This window comes from Triticum urartu, unplaced genomic scaffold (assembly GCF_003073215.2).
Source record: "Triticum urartu cultivar G1812 unplaced genomic scaffold, Tu2.1 TuUngrouped_contig_4931, whole genome shotgun sequence".
Taxonomy (NCBI): domain Eukaryota; kingdom Viridiplantae; phylum Streptophyta; class Magnoliopsida; order Poales; family Poaceae; genus Triticum; species Triticum urartu.
In genome coordinates this window covers 1-11841 of record NW_024115562.1, presented here as the reverse complement: position 1 = coordinate 11841, position 11841 = coordinate 1, and the positions used below count along the sequence as shown (strand labels likewise).

The following is an 11841-nucleotide window of genomic DNA, read 5'->3' as shown; positions in this document are numbered from 1 at the left end:
TCACCATTAGCGATCTACTCCCTCCGTTCGGAATTACTTGTCTCGAATATGGATGTATCTAAAACTAAAATACATCTAGATACATCCATTTCTACGACAAGTAATTTCAAACGAAGGGAGTAGCATCATCGCTGCGCATGCAGCAGATTATTATACGGCAGGGCTCAAGAGTCAAGGCTCCGCTGCGTGCGTCTACAAGATTAGACTACTCTTTCTAGTGCTATCTACATTGATCAGCCGCCAAAGAACTGATTGGACTCCAAACAGGAGATCGCACGGCACGAGATCCTCGTGGCATCTCGTCCAGGTTACTACTGCTCCTTCGGGGAACCCACGAGACCCTCGTGGTCGTGGCATCTCGTCCACGTTGGTGCTCCTTCCGGAAACCAGATTCTGGTTTGGCCGGCATATTTTGGCGCCAACGAAAGCCTCCAGGCCAGTGCAGGGATTCTATATACACGCAAAAATGGCGGTCATCACCGGTGTCGTCACGTGTCCGAATCGCTCGACCCCAACCACCAACTCGGATGTGGCCATGTCGGATATTCCAAGATGCCCACGGCGTTTGCTGCCCGTTGTCTGATCCCGCGAGAAACTCCATCGGAGTTTCTATAAACGGAGGTCAATCGTCCTCCTCATGATTGCAGGAGGATCAGGCTTTGTCACTATCAGAAACTCAGAATGCTGAAAGCTACTACCTCTCCTCCACATGCCTTGAGGCCGTCCCGTGCCTGCTACAGGCCGGCTTTCTCTCTCAGTGCAAGAACTTCGTCCTCGCCTCTAACCTCCAACCCAAAGGTCGACCCTCCCTCCATCTCCTGAACGTTTCCCGGTTTCTGTCGTCGGAGAAACCGGTTTGTTTCTTGTGAAATTTCTGTCTGATGCTGTTCTTCCTGCCCTCTTGCCTCAGAAATCTTTGATCCAGGAGCTACAAAGGCAGCTCTCTTCCAGGATCAACGATGCCTCACTGGTGCTGAAGAATGCGCCGCAGAGGCTTCTGGATGCAATAGTTGACTCAACCTTCAAGTTTACTCATCAAGCTCTGCTCCCATCTGAGGTACTCCAGTCCAGGAAACTCGATTGCAATTTCCAGTGTAAAAATTCTGGCAATGACAACCCAGAAGCTCAGCCGTGCTTCCTTTCTCGCAAAATTAACATTGCCTGTGGCATGTTTGCAGAGCAACTTTGCACCGGTCGATGAGATCGGTGGATCCGTAGAGATACTCCAGATTGAAGGAGAGATACCCAAAGATTTCCCCGAGGGTGTATACATCAGAAATGGTGATCATCTGCATCTTTTCTGGTTGCTGTGGTGTAAGTAAGTGCAGTAGGAATCGCAAACAAGAAGCTAACTGTCGGCTAAATTATGACAGGTTCCAATCCTCTCTTTGGCGCCCTCCATTCGACGGTCTCCGTCTTTGGGGAGTCCAGTGAGATATGGGTTGAGGGCGAGGGCATGCTCCATGCCCTGTACTTCACCAAGACCGGTTCAGCTTCTTCTTGGTCAGTCTCCTACGACAATCGCTACGTGCAATCCGAAACATTGAAGATCGAACAAGGCCGCCAGAAACCATGCTTCCTCCCTGCTATCGAGGGTGACTCGGCAGCCATCATCGTCGCCTACATTCTCAACTATGTAACTAACACTTGCAAATCCAAATTTTATATATAAGTTGTTTACTAGAAATCCTAACCTGAAGTGTGAGTAAACATGCAATGCAGCTGAGGTTTGGCAAGGTGAACAAGAACATCACCAACACCAATGTGTTTGAACATGCCGGTAGGGTGTACGCTGTCGCAGAAAGCCATCAGCCCCAGGAAATCTGCATACAAAATCTTGAAACAGGCAATACCTGGGACATTGGTGGGGAGTGGGATCGGCCCTTCACAGCTCACCCAAAGGTATGGGTGACCAGCAGCTCTATCCTTCATAAACCCCAAGGATAACAAGAACAGTAAATCAAGCAAGTATAGACCACAAGAACAGAACTACTACTACCTCTGTAGCTAAATATAAGACATTCTTGCAGTTCAATTTGAACTGCAAAAACGTCTTATATTTAGTTACAGAGGTAGTACTATAGAAGGTACAAATACTGCAGTCACATAGTAACTTGATCTTGAATATCAATCAATAAAGAATAACATATCGATACATCTGCGAGAGAAGAAGATTATTTAATTTTATTGATACATCTGCGAGAGAACAAGATTATTTAATTTTATTGATACATCTGCCAGAGAACAGAATTAACATCCTTGTTTCAGTTACATCCGTGTCCTCGATCTGTTGGCTCAAAAAATAAGTGAACAATACAACCCAGGTGTGAAAAGAACTGAGATGCGGCACATATGATGGAAGCTTACTCCAGATCTGATCTGGAAAAAGGATGAAAAGCAGCCACATCGGATTTATCTATCATCTATGTTACATGCCTTGCTTATATAACCCTGCGTTTTGCAAGATGAGTAGTCCGTACCAATGTGCTATTTAACTGCAAAAATAACAGAAGTCCAGGGTTTATCAGAGGCAAATATATAAATATATAGTTAAAAAAGAGGAGGTACTCTATTTTACACGGTCATATATGTTGCAGATAATAATGAATAACTGCAAAAAAAAGACCACACTGCATACATAAGTATGATTACAAGATGTTCCCAAATACATGCACATGTTGTTATCCTTGTTCAGTCATCTGTTTGATTTAAGGCACTTCATTCAAATGACTGTAGGTAGCTCCTGGATCAGGAGAACTTGTCATCTTTGGCTCAGATGCAAAGAAGCCTTTCCTAGTTGTTGGTGTTGTCTCAGGTAATTTATAATATGTTGCACTTTTTTAGAATTTTACACCATGTTCATGTGCCAAGGTTGAAATCAAGTTATAACCACAACTCGAGTTTATTTGACTGCAGATGATGGAACCAAACTAAAACATAAAGTTGACCTCAAGCTGAACAGATCTACACTTTGTCACGACATAGGAGTTACTCTGAAGTATGTGGATTTAAGAAATACCATTTGCTCCCAGCAATTTCTTGATTACAGTGCATACTATTTATGAATTTTTAACTTGATTGGTAATACTAGAATATCTCAGAGTAGGTACTTTATGGTAAACAATGATAGCAATTCACAGATATTGTTTCTCTTGATGTAGGTACAACATAATCATAGATATACCACTTACTATTGACATTGGTAGACTCACTACAGGCGGTCAGTAAGTACTTCATATAAACTTATCCAACAATAAGCAGCTATATTATTTTGTAAAATCAAAATCACATATTACCCGTTGCATAGGCTGATTGAATTTGAGAAGGAAGGTTATGCAAGAATTGGGATTATGCCCCGCTATGGTGACGCAGAGTCAGTTATGTGGTTCGATGTTGAACCATTCTGCATGTTCCATCTTATCAACTGCTTCGAAGAAGGTGATGAGGTACATAGTATTCTCTTGTTAGCTTTTTTCATATATTTGTAAATAAATACTGAAATTTATTGAAAAAATATGTGTTCCATCCCTTCAAGTCGCTCGCAACTACCTGCACTACAAATTTCATCTTTTTCTGGTGGCCTAGGTTGTTGTTCAAGGCCTCCGTTCGGCAGACTCCGTCATACCAGGGCCAAGATTAAACAAACAAGACATACTCCCTGAAAGATCCGAGCTTAAAAAAGATGGCAAGGCCATGAAACAAGGAATTAATGAGAAATTATTCTCTCGCTTGTTTGAATGGAGATTAAACCTGAGAACGAAGACTGTTTCAGGGGAATATTTGACTGGCACCGAGTGCTCCTTGGAATTCCCAATGATCAATAACCACTACACAGGCGTGCGTCATAGTTATGGCTACGCACAAATAGTGGATTCTTTAACAAGATCTGCTGGCAGTAGTGAAAAAGGTATTGCTAAAATCAAACAACACTGTCTATATTACGAGCATGTACACCGGGTGCCTACTTCTATTTCCGCGTTTACAGTATTATGTATCACAGCTTGACTCAGTTTTTCGTTATATCTTACAGTACTCCCAAAGTATGGGGGCTTTGCAAAACTATGCCTTGAGGAGAGAGAGAATACAGAGGTATGTATAAATCAGCTTCGTGCCTCAGTTCAGCTACTATTTAACCAAGATTTCCTCACTCAAATTCAAGCTGTACACCAGACATCGGCAGAAGATCTAATAAAGATGGAAATTCATCGGCTTAGTGAAGATGAGTTCTGCTCTGGAGCATCATTTGTTCAAAGAGTTGGTGGCTCACATGAAGATGATGGATGGATAATTTCTTTTGTACATAATGAAAGAACAAATACGTCACAGGCAAGTTTTCATTGTAACACATTACATACACACACCCCAATTTTCATATGAAACACAAGTCCAATTTTGAAGCTTTATGCCTTATGTTGCAGGTGCACATTATTGATACCCAAAAATTTGAAGGAGCTCCTGTTGCAAAAATAACATTGCCACAAAGAGTGCCCTATGGCTTTCATGGAACTTTTGTCCATAACAACATACATGGGCACGTGAATACCAGATCAGAAAAAAAACTGGACAGCTTAAAGTTCATATATTGAATTGGGTGTTTGTAAGTAGAAATTTTTGTATCCAGTGAACTGTACAAAATTTTAACCTGTATGAGTATATTCGTAGGTTATCTCATTCATTGCTATGTAGGTTATCTTGTACAAGTGTATCTCGAATCACAAAGAAGCCGTGTTCAGCTAACATATGGCTGCCGTTCTAGCTGTAATCAGTTCATTATACAAAAATGTTGTATTGCAAAAACATTCAATACACCACAGTATCTTGAAAAAGAATGAGCTAAGGTATATAATTCTAATGCAACCGGACTTGAAGTACAATTAGAAGAGAATACTCAACATCATCAGAACAGATCATGGTCTCTGATGCCAAGTTCGAATGACCCCCAGGAGCTTAGGGAGAAGTCGTTTGTTGACGCGTGATCGTCGATAGCGGGGATTAAGGGCAAACCCCTTTTTTGTTCAGCTAGGGGCTAAAACACTTCAGTAAACTTCACGTCAAGACACGTTTTTTTTTACCCAGGTTCAGGCCACCGCGAGGTGTATTACCTTACGTCCTGCTCTAGCTCTTGATGAGCTTATATGAGTGGTTAGAAGCTACTGCTAGGGGCAGCTCTAGTGCTCGGGATAGTTCTACTGTTCTTCTCCTAGCTTTGGTCTTCTGTTAAGTTCGTACAGAGAGATCACCTAACCAAGAACTGGTCCTTTGATTTGGCCACGGTCGTCCCTTATATAGGCCTGGGGGGTACCACAATGGCCTTTACAATTAAGTTGATACGTTGAACCTTCGGGGGTACAAACTGCACGCCCCATGCGGGCTCGCCAGCCGGTTGTGGCGTAGTGGACGACAGGCCAAGTCGGTTCCTCGAGAAACGCATCCATCCTGTCATCTACAGCACACTGGGGCCCATAAGGCAGTGGCACAAGGCTAATGTAGATACATCACCCGTGGTGGTGCCAAAGTCAAAAAGGTGGGGCACCTGTCACATCTCTGATAAGCGTCAGGTGCCGTCTTGGGACAAGACAAACCGTCATACTGTAGACTCATGATGCGTATCTACGAAGCGTAGATCACCGTAGGAATGCAGGCCTGGATTTAATTCGTCGGTCGGCCCTTCCAACTCTAAGAGAGTAGAGTTGCGCAGGCCTTACATTAAATGCCTTGCCAGCCGGTAGACCCCCAGGAGGGCCCACCAGGATCAGAGCTGCTGCTCGGGGGAGTTGAAGGTGCTCGGGGGCAGCCCCGCGTACTTCCCCTGGCTCCTTATGTTCGGCTGTCATTGCTGAAATCATCATTCCCGGGGGCGACACCTTGCCCAAGCTGGTCGGGGAACCATGCTGGGGGGAGTCTAGAGTACCGGTCCTTGGTGCTTTTACTCCTTGGCCTTGACGTTGTCGATGATGCGACTTGACAATGGTGCACTGATGGATCTTTGTGGAGCCAAGCTCGGCCCATTACAGCAGGCCCGGGGTACCTATCCCCTGTCATGCTGACATAAGCCCTCGGCCCTGCCACCTGGTGATGGTCGAGAGAGCCTTTCTTGAAAGGTTCTGACAGGGACCGGCTCCCGACGGGAGGCCAATTGCGATAAATGGTCGGCGAGCTCGTTGTCCCGACACGGCACGTGTTGTAGCTGCAAGCCATCGAAGTGCCGCTCCAACTTCCTGACCTGAGCCAGTTATGCTGCCATTTGTGGGTCCAAGCATTGATGGTCCTTCGACACTTGATTGATGACGAGTTGGGAGTCACCCTTGATGAGTAGGCATCGAATTCCGAGGGAGGCTGAGGCACGGAGGACTGCGAGCAGCCCCTCGTATCCGCTCATGTTGTTCGTGGCACCTTTGAAAAGGAGCTGCACAACGTACTGCAGTTGTTTGTCCGTCGGAGAGGTGAACCACTCCAGCCCCCGGGCTCTGGAGCTTGAAGGATCCGTCGAAGTGCATCATCCAGTGTACGGGAAGACCGATGATTCGGGAGTTAAGGACACCTCCTCCTTGTCTTCGGGCACCGGTGTCATTTTTTGTGATAAAGTCAACTAGGGCGCGACTTGATGGCGTGGGAGCTGACAAGCAGAGATCAAACTCCCCAAGCTTGATCGCCCACTTCACAACTTCATGCCGCGACCAATGACCTCATGATTGTGAAGGATGCGATCAAGCAAAAAGGAACTAACGATGGACACCTTGTGGGCTTGGAAGTAGTGTCAGCTTCCTTCATGCGACCAAGACTGCATAGAGTAGCTTCTGGACCTGCGGGCACCATGATTTGGCATCGCGTAGGACTTCATTGATTAAGTAGATTGGTCATTGTACGAGACGTCCTTGAATCGGGGGAGCCCGCCCAGGCTCCTCGACCAGCTCGAGGCCAAACGGGAGCCTGGGCTTGCCTGCCAGCTCGGGGCTGGGCGGGAGCTCGGGCTCAGTTGCCAACTCGGGGTCAGCCATCTTCTCGGAAGGTGCTGGGAGCTTGGACCCAGCAGCTTGATTTGACGCATGAGCGGCCGGGGGTTCGGGCCTGAGCTCAGGCTCCGACATTTCCTCCCGTTTCGCCACCAAGACGATGCTCACGACTTGGGGATTGACCATGATATATATAGCAGCAATGGCTCTTCGGGTCTTGTTGCCACCAGGATCGGCGGAGAGGTGAGGGACTGCTTGACGCCTTGGGAGTGCTTGTTCGGCCTCCAAGGTCCACTTGAATGGACCCGACTTCTTGAGGAGCTTGAATAAGGGGAGGCCTCGCTCCCCGAGCTTGGAGATGAATCTCCCCAAGGCTGCCATGCAGCCTGAGAGGCGTGGCATGCCCTTGAGGTGCGTCGGTGGGCGACTGGGCGCATCTGGCTAATGGTGTTGATCTTCTCAGATATGGCTTCTATGCCCTTGCTCGAGACGAGGAAGCCCAGGAGCTTCCTCGAAGGCACGCACCACAAAAACATAATTCTCGGGGTTAAGCTTCATGCACATGCAGCAGAGGTTGTCAAAGGTTTCTGCAAGATTGCCGAGGAGTGCGGCTTGATCTTTGGTATTCACGAAGAGGTTGTCGATGTTGCGACCTATCTGGCACTCCAGTGCGATGAGCATGGCCCGTTGATATGGGGGCCCGGTGTTTTTCAAGCCAAAAGGCATGCAGATGTAACAGAACATTCCAACCGGGGTGATGAATGTTGTTTTTCCTCATCCTCTTTAGCCATGTGAATCTGGTGATAACCAGAATATCCATCCAGGAAGCACAAGAGATCACATCCCGCCGTGGAATCCACGACCTGATCTATGCCGGGTAGAGGAATCCTTGGGACATGCTTTGTTAAGGTCAGTGAAGTCGACGCACATCCTTAGCTTGTCATTAGCCTTCGGGACAACGACGGGGTTGGCGAGCCACTCAGGGTGGATCACCTTGAACTGAGCTTTTTTTAGTCTATGCACCTCGGCTCAGATGAAATCTTAGTGCTCGGGTGCTTGACGGAGGTCGAGTTTGGCGATGTCGAAAATGATGCTTTCCTTCTGGTGGTGTCTCTGGCACCAAAGGCGACCATCAAGGACACCTGCCCGAGCGGCACTGTAAACGCCTTCATTGGTCGCAGGCACCCTAGGGGCACTTGCATCTTATCGAAGACGTCGAGGGAAAGATGTTGAGGCCCACGCCTCTGTCCACCAGCATGTTTGTCGGGGAAACCACCGACAAGACCTTGGGGTGGTGTTTGTGGCTGAACATGATCGGGGTGTCCGACCACTTGAGTGGTCAGGAAGCGCCGATGCTTGGGAGCACTGCGTTCACTTCCCACACTAGTAGCTTGAGCTGGCAGCGTGAAGTGGGTGTGGAAGCATCCCCACAGATGCATGCCACGGTCTTTCACTCCTGAGAGCCTGCTGTCTCGGTCACGGTGGGTAGTACGCTCGTCCCAACAGTGTCACCTGTTGCGTGCACCAAGATGTCCTTTGCGGCATGCTTGGTGTCAGTTGTCAACGGGGGCTCGAACCTCCCACCCATTCGTGAGGCCATGCTCGTCAAAGAGGGATGCGGGACATCACTCCCTAGTGCCTTCTTTGGGGCATTTGCCTTCCTCTTGTGGTCAAGGACACCATGGAGATCATCAGCAGGCATGAAAGCGGTGATGGTGAGATGGGACGCAAAACAATGCTTCTTTGCATTGCCTCGCGATGGACTTGGCAGACGCAGGTGCTTCTAACCGTCGACTGGCGGCGGGCGATGTCCACCAACCCCGCAATCTCCCAAAGCCAAGGGCCCATGGGAAATTCATCCTCCACCAGAACAGGAGGGCGTTGAGGAACTCAGACAGTCCACAGCACGGCCTCCTGGACTGTTCCCTTGGAAACCGCTCGGCAGCATGTCGACCAGTGCGTGCTGGTGGAGGCCCATATCTCGGACGGCGCAGTGCCCCTCGAATGGAGCTCATCAGCTGCACCAGTGTGGTCATCAATGCCGTGAGGATCCGCGCGCGCCGATGACGAACAATGTCACTGTCGTCGCAACCACGATTCGTGCAAGGGCATGGCTGAGGCAACTGGTTCGAAGAAAACTGAAGCCTTAGCCTCCTACCTGGCGTGCCATATGTTGACTTGTGATCGTCGATATCGAGGATTAAGGCTAGACCCCTTGTTTGTTTCTTACCCGGGAGGTTCAGGCCACCGCAAGATGTAATACCCTATGTCCTGCTCTAGCTCTTGATCAGCTTATATGAGTGGTCACAAGCTACTGCTCGGGGCACTTCTAGTGCTCGGGATAGTTCTTCTGTTCTTCTCCTAGCTTTGGTCTTCTGTTAAGTTTGTAGAGAGAGATCACCTAACAAGAGTCGATCATTTGCTATGGCCTCGATTCTCCCCTTATATAGGCATGGGGGTACCACAATGGCCTTTACAATTAAGTTGATACGTTGAACCTTTGGGGTTACAAATGGCACGCCCCGAATGGGCCCATCAAACGGCTGTGGCTTAGTGGACGACAAGCCGAGTCGGTTCCTCGAGAAATGCGTCCATCCTGCCATCGACAACTCAATTGGGCCCATAGGGCAATGCACAAGGCTGACGTAGGAACGCCTCCGTGGTGGTGCCAACGTCAAAAAGGTGGGGCGCCTGTCACATCTCTGATAAGCGTCAAGCGCTATCGCCTTGGGAGGAGACGAACCATCGTACTGTAGACTCATGATGAGTATCTACGAAGCGTAGATCGTCGTAGATATGTAGGCCTGGATTTAGTGTGTCGATCGGGCCTTGGCACTCTAAGAGAGTTGCGCAGGCCTTGCATTAAATGTGTTGCCATCAGGTAGACCCCCAAGAGGGCCCACGAGGAGCACGGTTCTACTCGGGGGCAGGCCCCACGCACTTCTCCTGACTCCTTATGTTTGGCTGCCATTGCTAAAATCAACATGCTGGGGGCGACGCCTTGCCCAAGCTGGTCGGGGAACCATGCTCGGGGGAGTCCTGAGTACTGGTCCTTAGTGCTTTTTCTACTAGGCCTTGACGTTGTCAATGATGTGACTTGACAATGGTGTACTGCTGGATCTTTGTGGCCCCGAGCTCGGCCCATTACAGCGGGCCCGGGGTACCCTGTTGCCATGATGCTAACATCGTTGCAAGAAGATCTTCAAGGCCAGCGAAGTGTTGCCCAGCAGGCAACAATGCCACTGGGGTTGGTTAACGGTAACATGAGTAGGAGAGAGAGGAGGGGGGTTCTTCTTTATCGATTTCTCCTCCCACCATAATATCTGTCTGGCATTCTATAGCCAGCTCACGTAACAAACTTGGAAACAGAACCGGAATTTATGTCTAAGGTATCTTGGGCACCAAGCATTAAGGTGGCTGTGCAGAATCCGGCAGGCTAGACCCAAGCCACCAATGGGTATGCATCCACATAACAAAAATATTCTAGTAAAGCAGTAGGTTACATAAGATTCCTAAGATAGTAGCAATAACAGGGACTTATTTGGAAGTATCGAAGTATTGTAGTAATTCAAGAAAAATGCAACACAAAGTTCTGTCAGGCTACCTCTTAAAGTTACTAATGTTCGAATTATTTAACCATGAAGGAACTCTTGCAGCTGCAGCCTCCAACAGCACTTGGATTGGTTGAAACCTGCACATCGTACAAACAGAAATCAGAGAAGATTCCTAAGCATAAAACAGTAGGGTCACAATTGGGTAATCTAAAATAGTGCCCGAGTTCAGGTATTGAGCAATAGTCATTCAAAACTAACCACAAATGCTGAGCTTATCAATTCCTCTACATAATCGATTGTTGAACCTTTCACGAAGTCGTATGAGACATTGTCGACAACCAACTTAACACCATTCTTCTCGAAGACCCTACAGTTAAATCGACAACATGTGAGATATGCAACTGTACCCTGACCAGACAATGGTGGTAAACGTTGATGCTCCATTGTTTCCACAGAAACATTTCGGAGATTCCATGTCCCACTAAAAATGGTGGTGCAAACAAAGATCGTGAAACCTCAATCTGAAGCATGACCACCAACCTATCATCAGCATTTTCCTTGCTATCCAGTGAGAAGGTGTACTGGAATCCAGAACAGCCACCAGCTTCAACGCTCAAGCGCAACATGTTGCCCTTAGCAGATGGTTCTTTAGTATGCAACTCTTTGAGTCTCTGCAGCAAACAAATTATATGATCAGACACTGTACGTGCTAAACTAACTGAAGAAGTTAAATACAGAACATAATAAGTATTGGAGGTGAGTAAGTGATACATTTTCCTTATAATAGCACAACAATTTTGTGAGCGAACAACAGTATATGATCTGTATTACCAAACATACATAGAACACTGCAGTCTTCATACCAAATAAGAAGTTAGGAACTCAAGAGATCTTCCCAGAATGATAACCTCGGATTTTAAACCCCTAAATTTCTACAGAGTCATTATACAACTGACGGAAAATACAGGCAAACTCCACAGTTAAATCTTATAAAATGAATATCGATCCGTACAAGATCCTAAAATATATCCCCGAATTTATGGAACAATTGCCCCTCGAAGCAGCAAAGCAGATTGTAGTTGCTGAAATAAAGAGGTTGCGAGGCACCTACACGGACGCAGTTATCCGTCATGCTGACGACCTCCGGCTCCTCCGGCGCCGGCGTCTCGGTGGTGGCGGTGCCGGCTGCGGCGGCGGTGGGGTAGGAGGAGGTGGAGGTGGAGGCGGAGGCGAGGAAGCGGTTGTTGGCGCGGATGCGGCTGTTAAGCAGCAGCGCGAGGCGGCGGAGAGGGGGCCTAACCGAGGCCATCGCCGCCCAATGGCGCCGCTGATAT

The 11841-nt window shown here is 47.8% G+C and overlaps 2 protein-coding genes across 3 annotated transcripts; one reads left to right on the top strand and one right to left on the bottom strand.

Moving 5' to 3' along the window:
- The first annotated feature begins 432 nt into the window (after positions 1-432).
- LOC125528517 (carotenoid 9,10(9',10')-cleavage dioxygenase-like) lies at positions 433-5280 on the top strand. Of its 2 annotated transcripts, XM_048692971.1 has the most exons (13): positions 433-798; positions 911-1057; positions 1179-1281; positions 1374-1636; positions 1723-1902; positions 2737-2815; positions 2917-2998; positions 3162-3224; positions 3308-3446; positions 3586-3907; positions 4031-4089; positions 4171-4326; positions 4419-5280. In XM_048692971.1, the coding sequence occupies exons 1-13, from the start codon at positions 682-684 to the stop codon at positions 4584-4586; spliced, it is 1878 nt and encodes a 625-aa protein (XP_048548928.1). In that variant the 5' UTR covers positions 433-681; the 3' UTR covers positions 4587-5280. The 2 variants fall into 2 exon arrangements, with proteins under 2 accessions (XP_048548928.1, XP_048548927.1); XM_048692970.1 differs by having other exon boundaries at positions 437-798; positions 4031-4326.
- Positions 2164-11833, bottom strand: LOC125528518 (iron-sulfur assembly protein IscA-like 2, mitochondrial). Its single transcript, XM_048692972.1, has 5 exons — positions 11619-11833; positions 11048-11178; positions 10766-10874; positions 10558-10644; positions 2164-2495 (listed from the first exon to the last, which is right to left on the bottom strand). Exons 1-4 carry the CDS (start codon positions 11814-11816, stop codon positions 10582-10584), a joined length of 501 nt encoding a protein of 166 aa, XP_048548929.1. The 5' UTR covers positions 11817-11833; the 3' UTR covers positions 2164-2495; positions 10558-10581.
- Between the last annotated feature and the right edge of the window lie 8 nt (positions 11834-11841).

Excerpts from the sequence above, each read along its gene's own strand:
- LOC125528517 (XM_048692970.1), top strand. The coding sequence starts at position 682 with ATGCTGAAAGCTACTACCTCTCCTCCACATGCCTTGAGGCCGTCCCGT. Across the intron at positions 1,903-2,736 it reads CCTTCACAGCTCACCCAAAG|GTAGCTCCTGGATCAGGAGA; the intron begins GTATGGGTGACC and ends AAATGACTGTAG. Across the intron at positions 2,816-2,916 it reads AGTTGTTGGTGTTGTCTCAG|ATGATGGAACCAAACTAAAA; the intron begins GTAATTTATAAT and ends ATTTGACTGCAG.
- LOC125528518 (XM_048692972.1), bottom strand. The coding sequence starts at position 11,816 with ATGGCCTCGGTTAGGCCCCCTCTCCGCCGCCTCGCGCTGCTGCTTAAC. Across the intron at positions 10,875-11,047 it reads AAGGAAAATGCTGATGATAG|GGTCTTCGAGAAGAATGGTG; the intron begins GTTGGTGGTCAT and ends ATTTAACTGTAG. Across the intron at positions 10,645-10,765 it reads TGATAAGCTCAGCATTTGTG|GTTTCAACCAATCCAAGTGC; the intron begins GTTAGTTTTGAA and ends TACGATGTGCAG.